Source organism: Myotis brandtii, unplaced genomic scaffold, assembly GCF_000412655.1.
Source record: "Myotis brandtii unplaced genomic scaffold, ASM41265v1 scaffold259, whole genome shotgun sequence".
NCBI classification, from domain to species: Eukaryota; Metazoa; Chordata; class Mammalia; order Chiroptera; family Vespertilionidae; genus Myotis; species Myotis brandtii.
The window spans coordinates 3,712,774-3,723,748 of NW_005359840.1; the positions used below are offsets into that span (position 1 = coordinate 3,712,774).

A 10,975-nucleotide genomic window follows, 5' to 3' on the forward strand; every position below is an offset into this window, starting at 1 on the left:
GCCCGTGGCCCCCCCCAGCCATCTCTGCCCTCGATCAGCACCCCCTACACCAATCGGGAGTGGGGCTGGCTTGCCAACCTCCCATGGCCCCTCCCCTGGCTGCCGACCCCCGATAGACCCTCTCACCCCATTTGGGGGAGGGGCCGGCTGGCCTACCATGCATGAATTCGTGCACTGGGCCTCTAGTCTTATATATTGTAAAAGGTATTTGAGATAATATTATGCCTCAGTCTTTTAAGCATGTATGCTTGGCAGTGATTAGGACAAGTCTTATATACAATAGACAACTGATAAATGCTTATTAAATTGAATTATAGGACAATTATTAAACCCAAGTGGAAGCCTGAGATTGAAAATAGCATATTTTAGCTCTATAAAAGTGAAAATTATGTTAAAATATATTTCTCCTGGTCTGTGCCAAAATTCAATTCACTTCTGTGTGGCTATACCCAAATACCCTTTAACCATCCAATTTGATCAAAAACCTACATTTTGGACAACTTTGGAAATGTGTAGAATCATCTGCACTAATGAGAAGAGAGGCTTTTGATCTCTTCCGCCATGAAAGTGATTAGTGTAGTCTTCTTAAAATCTCTAGTCATTTTACGACATCTGTATCAAAAACCTTCAGTGTCCCCCAGAATTTACAGAATAAAACCCACGCTCCTTAGCATTCTCATCCCACCTGTACTCTCTGGCTTTATATCTCCCTGTTCTCTTTGGTGCACTCAGTGAATTGGTGTCTTTATGACATTTTAGCTTTTACCTCAGCAGGGCTCTCATTGCCATTTCAGCAGTTATTTTACTTGTTTCTATTCAGTGGTCTTTCATTTTTTATAGCAGCTCTATCATTTCTTACCTGCCCTCCTCAAGTCTTCTCCCTCCCCTCCGCATTCTTTTCACTTACTACAAGCAACCTAATCTCTTCCGTGCACTTTGGCTTCAGAGCCTCCAATATCTCTTCTCCCTACAATGTTGTCTCTACCTATGATGTCTTTTATTGACTTACTAGAAGCCCAGTGCATGAAATTTGCACACAAGTAGGGTCCCTAGCAGATGCTGCCTGCTGGCTGGGGCCTCCCATCCCAGGCTGCCGGCTGCCAGCTGGGGCCTTCCTTCATCCTGTGCCGCCCCCTGGTGGTCAGCACAATGTCCTAGTGAGTGATCAAACTCCAGGTCAGTTGAACTCCAGAGGGGACACTTTGCATAGGGCTTTTATATATATAGATTCTCTATCAAACCTCAGAAAGAGGGATATTTTATTTACTGTGACTACTATTGTTGTTATTAGCGATAGAAACAAAATGTATTGAGGAGTTAGTGTAAGAGACCACGCTAAGCAAATTTCACATAGCATCTCACAACTTCCTCACAACCCTATGAGATTCGTACTATTATTAACTCCACATTATGGATGATGAAACAGGCCAAGTAAGGCTGCAAAGCTTGTCCAAGGTTACACAGTAAGTAGTAGATTCGTAATTCAAACCTAGGAATCCTGACTTCATAGACAGAGCTTTTGACCCCTGTGCTGTACTGGTGTTTGTGTGGGTCATTTGTGCATGTGTGTGAGTTGCTCTGCTAAGTGCTAATTTCCTTATCTCTGCTTGGGGCATTATTATCCCCTGACTACTTTAGTTCTCTTGTTCTGTTGCCTGTTCAGTTTTTCAGTTTCCACTCTACTCTTCTCTCCAGAAAAAAAAATATATTCTTCAGTCACTCAGAACCTGAAAATGAATGAATGGATAGCTGGATAGATGTTTGAATAAAAATCCTTCTTTGGCCCCAATGGTCCCTGATACCTACTTCCCCCTCTCCATTTCCTAGCACCAGTTTTTTTTTTCAAAGTTTAGCTCCTTTGACTCTGTACTTCCTTACCTTCAATGAACAGCATCAGAATTCTGCCTTAAATAATGCACTGAAACAGATCTATGAGAGTTCCTTTATTGCCTCCTAATTTCGTCAGATCCACTCACTTCTCTCTATCTGTGTAATAATTTTACCACTGTAGGCCAAGCCAGCATCATCATTGCCTTTAACCATTATGATATACTTTTAGCCTGTTTTCCTGCTTGCAATCTTGCCCTTCTCCAAATCAGTCTCCGCAAAGCTGTCGATGTGACATTTTTAGAATGCATTTTTGTTGTATCTTCATACTATTTATCTGCGTAACGCGTCGGTGATCTGGATGGCACTCAGGCTACAATATGAACTCCTTATCCCAACTTACCACCTCTCCTACTTTTATCTCCTGCTGTTTGCTTTCTTGCTCATTATGCCTCAGCCACGTTGTATTTCTCACTTTTTAAAACTTACCTGCTCTTTCCTGCCTCTGGCCCGGTTATGCATGCTGCTCCCTGTTACTCCCACTCCCTGCCTGTCTCTCTCCTGCTTATTCTTCGAGTGAGTCTCAGCTTAAATCTCATTCTCCCGGTGACACCTTCATTTACCTATCAATCAAAATTAGGTCTCCCTATTAAATTCTCTCACAGCATGATTTTTCTTTTCCTTTCTAGAAATTATGGTTTTTAATTAAATGTTTATTTGCAAGGTTTTTTAATTTAATGTCTATAAACCCCTACTAGATTGCAATTTCTACAAGTGCATGTGTCATGTTAATTTTATTCACGTGATATGTACTTAAATGTTTCTTGAATGTATTAGTATGAAGGCAAATTCAAGTGGACTCCTTTCAGGCCTAATTCCTTATCCTTGTGGCCCTTGATAACATTAAAGGATTCAGCCTCCTTGATTGTAAACTTTTCTTCCCTTGCATTTTCTAACAATAAATACTCTTTCTTGATTTTATTTAACCCTTGGCAGTGCCCTGTAGAGTTTGCATTTTTATATAATTTCCTGGATGATAAAAACAGAATCTCATGAGTTACGAATATTCCAGAAGTGAGCTTACTCCTGCCAGATTCATAAAACCATTATCAAACAAACAAACAAAAACAAATAAAATTGGTAACAACGGGGGGAATCTGGTTTTGACTTTTTGAAAGAAATAAACATATCTGAGACAGGGACTGGGCTGCTAAGCTTTCTCTAAACTTTTTAGGATTTTCTTAGCGGCCACATCATTGGGTTTCTTGTATTCACATGTATAAAGTTAAAAAGAAACCCCCAGAAAAGAGACAAAGAAAAAAGAAACAAAACAACCTAGGGACCTTTCCTCTGTCTAGAGGTAGACCTCCTGGTAAGAGGGCTATGCTAGTTCCCACACCTTCTATGATCAATAATTCTTTTCTTTAGGGGGCTAGATTGACTGCATAGCTCCCCACTGGTACATCACTGTAATTGTGCTGTACCTTTACTGGGGGAAAAAGCACAGATCTTTGAAAGCTCTGCCTGTTAGAACCCCCAGCAGGAGCTCTTAGACTCTTCACAGTGTGTTTGCGGCTCAGCTGTTCTCCAACCTCAGAGCTATGGAAATTCCCACTTGTGTTGCACTGAGGATAGAGACCCATACTGTGTGTATCTATTAAACTAACACATCTTCTGAGAAAAAGAAGGCAATAATTAGTTCTCTTCGTAATCGGTATTTTGTTTCTCTGACTTCAAAATTACCCACATTTTTTCAATTAAAATATTGTAAAGCTATAATCTAACAAAAAGATGTTAAGATAGCCTTGTGCATAAAAGCATTTATAACAAAAGCACAGATTATGTGATATTGCTGACAGTGCACTTCATTTTCTTTTTTTCTCTTTCCACACAACTATATGAAGAAGGATGAGTGGATTTGTGCCTATAGATGGAAGTGCAACTATAAAGTCTCTGTGCTTTTTAATTTTTTTAAGCCCCATAAGAGCTTATGAGCTCTATTCAAGATAGCTTAACCAGGTGAAAAGGAAATTCTTAAAAGCTTTCTTTTCCTTCTGCATATCATCAAAGGCAATTACTTTGAATGGAAAATTGTAGCTCCTCTGTTCCACTAATATTAAATCATTATTCAGGTTTGCATATTCATTGGGAAAATCACGTTTTTCTTTATTTTATCTGCATGCATTCAGAGTGTTCAGCATTTTGATATGTAATGCCTTGATTGTTTCTATTTTCATTCTTTCTGTCAATGTGAATGCTTGCTCTTCTAGATGTGCATTCATTTTATCTGAGAAAAAGCTGGTTTAATAATTTTGAGATCAGGCAAAGAAAACTCGCCATGATTCACTCAAATCCATGCATTTATATTCTTGTTCATGTCATTAATTTCTCATAATAATCCATTTGTGACAGGATTAGCTTATTTCCATCAGCTTTTGCAATAAAAATAAAGTTAAAAACCATCTGAAAACTGAATATTCATATTAAGTCTATGGATGTCAATCAGTTTTGCTATTGGTTGCATTTCATTAAATTGAAAAAAATCAAATATTAACCCCTTCCTCCCTATGGCAGTAAGCCCTAATATGACAGCATAGCAGCACAGTAGATGTGTGCATGGTCGTTCTTGGCCTCAAACAGCTGTTTTCAGAAGGATGTTTTGAAAGTTTTTGCTCAAATTCTTAATATGATTTTTCTGAGTTTACAGTGTCTTTTGGGATAGACATTGTTACTGTGTTCTGTTCCAGATCAGGCGAGTAGATGTTTGTTGATGCATAATTTCCACATATCACTATCTTTGGGGAAAATATTCTTTATCAGCACATCATTATTTTTCTGGTATAGAGTCAGTTTTCAACACTCTATTTTTCCAAAGCCTCATTTTACAGATTAACTATTGCTCTTATCTCACTTGACATGTAATACACATACAGTTGCTGTTGACTCCAGAGAGCAGGCATGTTAGTATTAATTACTTTGTCCAGGCCAGGTGCTAGGTGTACTGCAGGAAGTGCAGCAAAGAGTAGAAGAAACCCTGCACTCGAGGAGGTGTTATTAAAATAGGGTAAGAAAATCATTGAGGAGAGAATCACAGATGTCCCTGCTTTAATCACAGATGTCCCTGCTTTATTTCCGTACTAACAGGAAGAATTTTGCTCCGTCATTGAGTATGGATCTCACAACTTTCATAGGCAGTTCTGCCTGCTGTATAACTTAAGTCCACCCATCTATGTGACTTCATTTTCATCACCTTTATTATAGTCACTGGTACAAAATTATTTCGTATATTCAATGTGCAGTGGGTCCTAATATTTAACTATTGGGAAAAACACATGTAACAAATGTATATTTGCTACAAATATATCTGTCAATTCCAATGAAGTCTTAACGTTATATTTTGAAGAGACTAGAAGATCAGTTAGGCGCAGATACGACGGCAGTTGAGGTGTGTCTCTTAGCAGTGTAAAAGCAATAACAGAAATAACCTTAAACATAAGTGACACATGACTGCAGGAGTGGCTTGTGGCCATCTCCTCCCCCCTCACACATGACTTTTATACTTGGTGCCTCTTTACTTTCTCTCTGGATTCTTTTGGTCGTTTGGCAGTAGATCAATATTCAGCAGCTGTATAGGTAGTGAAGTGTATAAAATTCAAATTATATATAAACAAAACTGTGTCCAACTCTTTGGGGAAATAACCCACTTGTAGCGGCTCTCACTAAAGCTGTCAATGCACTTTTTTAATATAGTGCAGATCAGATGAAGGAATGATAGCTGCTTGATGTGATTTGATAGACAAGTACCTCATAACCCAAATAAATCCCCTACATAATGCAACACCATGGTCAGCATCCCTCAGCACTTCAAGGGATGAATTATAAAACAAAGCAATGCTGTGAGGGACCACAACTAAAAACAAACATACATTTCAGCTGAGTTTTTTGTTTTATTTACTTATATCACTTAGGCCCACTCAAGTGCCTTTATGAGACATGAGCCTTTTAATAATTGTATCGCTGGCTGGGGATGTTGCTCAGTGCTTTCTATGATTTCTAACCTTAGTTATCCAAGACATTTCCTTACGCACCTAAATCCTTTAATGGAGATTCAACTGTTGTCTATCAGTGACTGTTCAAAAAATTCACACTTATGATTGTATCAAATTCTATTAGTACCATCAGTGTGTGCTGATTTGTTGCTTCTGTTAAGAGATGCACCCACCATAGCTTCACCTCCTTCATAGGGTCTTGATTTTACAATAACACAGTTTCAGTGATAACATTTATAATAGAAAGTATATGTTTCAACTGGCTAAAGGGAGCAGAGCACAATATTTGCAGTGTATTCAATACATAATGAGCGCTGTTCTTCACCAAGCCTGGAAACACGCATTCCTTATTTATTTCTCCGGCCATTTTGAATACTTACTAATAGTGTCTCTGCCTCTAATCTCTGTTCCATCTGCTCATGCATACTGTTCCCAATATGGCTCAGGAGGCAGTGTGGTGTCGTGGTTGAGAGTCTGGGTTCTGTGGCTTAACTGCCTCAGTTCAATTCTCGTGCTCCTCAGCATGTGATTTGACATTGTGCAAGTTACTTAGTATTTCTGTGCCTTACTTTCCTCATCTTTAGAATGAAGCTAATGCTAATCATCGTTTACTAGTGTTGTTTTCAGAATCAAGTAACTACATATATAGAGAGTATGTATAACATATATATAACATATATATAACATATCTATGTATATAAAAGCCTAAGCGACCAAACGACCAGTCGACTGGTCGCTATGATGTGCACTGACCACTAGGGGGCAGATGTTCAATGCAGGAGCTGCCCCCTGGTGGTCAGTGTGCTGCTCCCATAAACCTCCCGCTGTCGGCTGACCTCCCGTGGCCCCTCGCCTCAGACAGCCAGCCCCGATGGCCCCAATCAGAACCTCCCACAGCCCCTCCCCCTGGCCAACCTCCAGCAGCCCCAATCGGCCCCCATCGCCAGTCAGGCCAGGGGACCCAACCTGTGCACGAATTTATGCACTGGGCCTCTAGTATATGATAAAATACTATGTAAAAAAGCATCTTGCACAAAGTACTCAATAAATGTCAATCACTGTTATTATTGTTGTTACTATTATTATTAAAGTACATTTTTGGTCATATTATTTCAGTTTGAAATGGATCAGATCCATGCTCTTTGGGTTTGTTAGGCCAAGGATTGAAATACAAAGCTCCGAATGGATGGAAGTATGGAAAAAGCCCTAGCTGGTGTGCTCAGTGGTTAGAGTGTTGGCCCTTGCATTGGAGGTTCATGGGTTCGATTCCTGGTCAAGGGCATGTGCCTGAGTTGCAGGTTCAATCCCCGGCCCCAGTCAGGGCATGTGCATGAGGCAACCAATCCATGTGTCTCTCTCACATTAATGTTTCTCCTCTCCTCTTCTCTCCACTCCCCTCCTCTCCTGTCTCCTCCCCTCCCCTCCCCTCCCCTCTCCTCTTCCCTTTCCTTCCCTTCACTTTCCTTCTCTTCTCTTCTCTTCTCTTCTCTTCTCTTCTCTTCTCTTCTCTTCTCTTCTCTTCTCTTCTCTTCTCTTCTCTTCTCTTCCCTTCCCTTCCCCTTCTCTTCTCTTCTCTTTCTCTTCCTACCTCTCCCTACTGCTCTCTCCCTTCCTCTCTCTCTGGAAATCAATGGAAAAATTACCCTTGGGTGAGGATTAACAACAACAAAAATATGAATGAAGACAAGTGGTATTATAACTGAAGTAAGACTAAAAATCTATGTCAGCCTCAGGTTTAAATTCCTTGTTGATTAGGGACCAAGGCTCACTCCTGGTGAGCTGAGTCCCAACAGCCCTATAAAGCATGGCCAGAAGGGCAGGTAGGTACATGCTGACTAGCACATGGGAAAAGTAGCTCTGACTTTTTTAACCATGAGGGACACTGAAAAACTACTCCCTAAATATCTAAAATGATACAAAACATGCTTCTGTGCTAATGATGGCCAGTTACCAGTGAAAGGAAAGGAAAAATACAGAGGAATTTGGAGGCAGTGGTAGAGGCCTAAGTAAAGGCAGAAAAAAAACATGGAAAAATTTAGAGAAATTCCCACAGAAACACGCATAAGGAGATTTAAACTTCATATGGAGACATAGACTTTGATGTGGTTATCTTCTCATTTTGTGGCCTTTACATGGGCTCTTCAGGTACTTTTGTCTAAATTCTGCCCCTAGTCTTATGCCTCATATATCCTTACCCTATCATAAACCTTTCTCACAACCATTCTTTCTACATCTTCCTTTTGGTCCCAGTTTGCTCTCTCTCTCTCTCTCTCTCTCTCTCTCTGTCTCTCTCTCTCTCTCTCTCTCTCTCTCATTTGTTTATTATCCATTTGCATTCCTCTACTGTGAAAACTTCATTAAACATTGTAGTCATAAGAGCTTAAAATTTTCTATTCCTTCAGTGAACATCTTCAGCACTTAATTTCAGTTTACCCACCTAGAGCCATCTGCTGGTTTTATCACTAGCTGTAGTTTTCAAGTGACTGGATTATGAGTTTTAGGCTTTATTGGAACTTTTTTTGAGAAGATGGTATGTCTTATACCCAACATCTGAGCACTAAAACAGTATGATGATTTATATAATATTACCTTGATCATATAAAAAGGCTAGTGATAAGTGATAAGACCTATATCAGTGTAGTAATAGGCAGATATTCCCAGCATACTTTGATACATCCTATATAATAAAACCCTAATATACAAATCAACCGAATGGCAGAACAACCTGTGGAACGACTGGTCGCTATGACAAGCACTGACCACCAGGATGCAGATGTTCAATGTAGGAGCTGCCCCCTGGTGGTCAGTGTGTTCTCACACGGGGAGCACTGCTTAGCCAGAAGTCAGGCTTATGGCTGGCAAGCACAGTGGCAGTGGCAGGAGCCTCACTCACCTCTGCTGCAGGTGGGTGGTAAGGAGTGAGGGGTCCCGTACTCCGAGAGCCCCAGACGGAGAGAGGGATGTCTGACTGCCCCTAAGCCGGCAGGCGGACATCCCCTGAGGGGTCCCGGGATGCGAAAGGGCCCAGGCTGGGCTGAGGGACCCCCAGTGCATGAATTTTGTGCACTGGGCCTCTAGTTTGTCTATAAAATCATGAAAGCATATAGGGGGATTGGTAGAAGGCAAATGTTAATCTTTGGAGAGGCAGACACCATGGTTAATGGGCAAGTTTATTTCAAAGAAGAAAAATGATGGACTATGCCTTGCTTCCGTATTAGAGCAGATGTGGCCTATTCAACAGCTCATTTGATGCTTTTGAAGGGTACTTTGTGGTTTAAGGACTTTTTATGTTGCGTATTTTTTTTCTGGTTAGCTACAGATATCTTAGTGCCTAAACTGTGCCAGGAATTTATATTCAAGAAACTAAGCTACATGTGCAGAAAATAAATATAATTAGGATTGTTAATAATTTATTTTCATTGTGTGTGTGCATGTGTATGTTCATGTGCATCTACTTTTCCCTCACCTCTCTCCCAGAATTCATTTGTGAGTGAAAACTAGTTAAGTGACTTGGAGTTATAGGAAGTTAAAGACTAAAAGAAGTTATTATCATAGGAGCTATACCAAAGGGAATAGAGAATATGCACCAGTACTATGACACAAATAATTAAGACCTAACTGGGAATGTTTTGAAGAAAACCAATATAGAATTCTTAAATAATGTACTGAAAAGTAAGTTCATGTGATTTTACCAAAACATAATTATTTAAAATCAACATTCTGTGAAATAGGTGAAAATCTTTAGACCATATATCAATATTTAATATATTTTGTGAACAGGAATCATAGGTTTAAAAATTATTAAATGCTCTATCAGAGCTAGTCCTCTGATTTCAAACAGCATACTAATAGGTAATTTCTTAGGAAATGTGGTTCTACTCATATTTTCTGTCATTATGTACATCTTTTATATGTGACCCAACTATTCACTCAACTCAATTTCATATTTGTAAGTTTTCATAGCTCACCTCAAGGACAGATTCTTGGCAGTTTAAATGCTATTGATGACTAATGATTATGCAATTAACATAAAGTTTAGCTTCAGTAATATTATCTTAATGCTATTTGGATGATTTAATTTGTTTAAAACTGAACAGCTACTTTTTAAACTTTCATACAAATATTATTTTGGAATGTTTAAACCAAGCAAAAATAATATTTTTTAAACCTAGGGAGAATTCATTTTATGCAAAATTTTACAATATTGTCTATTTAATTATCCCCACTAGAAAGAGAAATAACAGACTATTTCTTATCTTACAGATTAGCTCAGTGAAAATGTTGCGGCCTCGTCTCAATAGCATTCTTTTCAAGCTCACTTTTGAAGAACATGTAAACAACATCAAACCAAGCATCATAGCAGTAACTCTTGCTTGTGAAGAACTGAAGAAAAGTGAAAGCTTTAACAGACTTTTAGAGTTAGTTCTTTTGGTTGGAAACTACATGAACTCAGGCTCAAGAAATGCCCAGTCCTTGGGTTTTAAGATCAACTTCCTTTGTAAGGTAAGATAACATTTTTATTTATTACACTTTAGAATGCTAATTTACAAGTCTCCTCTATGAGGGGTCATTCTGAATAGCAGTAGTAAACAATCCAAAACATGTATGTTTTAAAAAGGGTGAATTTTATGATATGTGAATTATATATCAATTAAAACAGATAAATAGCCCTCGCTGGTTTGGCTCAGTGGCTAGAGCGTTGGCCTGCCCACTGAAGGGTCCCAGGTTTGATTCTGGTCTAGGGCACATGCCCGGGTTATGGGCTCGATCCCCAATAGGGAGTGTGCAGGAGGCAACCAATCGGTGATTCTCTCTCCTCATTGATGTTTCTATCTTTCCCTCTCCCTTCCTCTCTGAAATCAATAAAAATATAAGAAAACAAAACAAAAAACAGATAGTCTGGCCGGTGTTGCTCAGTGGTTGAGCATTGACCTATGAACCAGGAGATCATGGTTCGAATCCCGATCAGGGCTCATGGGGGCTTGATCCCCAGTTGGGGGGCGTGCAGGAAGCAGCTGATTGGTGAATCTCTCTCATCATTGATATTTCTATTTCTTTCTCCCTCTCCTCTCCTCTCTGAAATCAATAAATGTATATAT

General features: G+C 39.5%; 1 protein-coding gene across 1 annotated transcript in view; it reads left to right on the forward strand.

Moving 5' to 3' along the window:
- DIAPH2 (diaphanous-related formin 2) overlaps positions 1 to 10,975 on the forward strand; it is a 550,233-nt gene that overhangs the window by 217,559 nt on the left and 321,699 nt on the right. Inside the window, exon 16 of the mRNA XM_014541049.1 lies at positions 10,140 to 10,379. Coding sequence (XP_014396535.1) covers positions 10,140 to 10,379 — 240 coding nt within the window. The remainder of the gene's footprint in view (positions 1 to 10,139; positions 10,380 to 10,975) is intronic.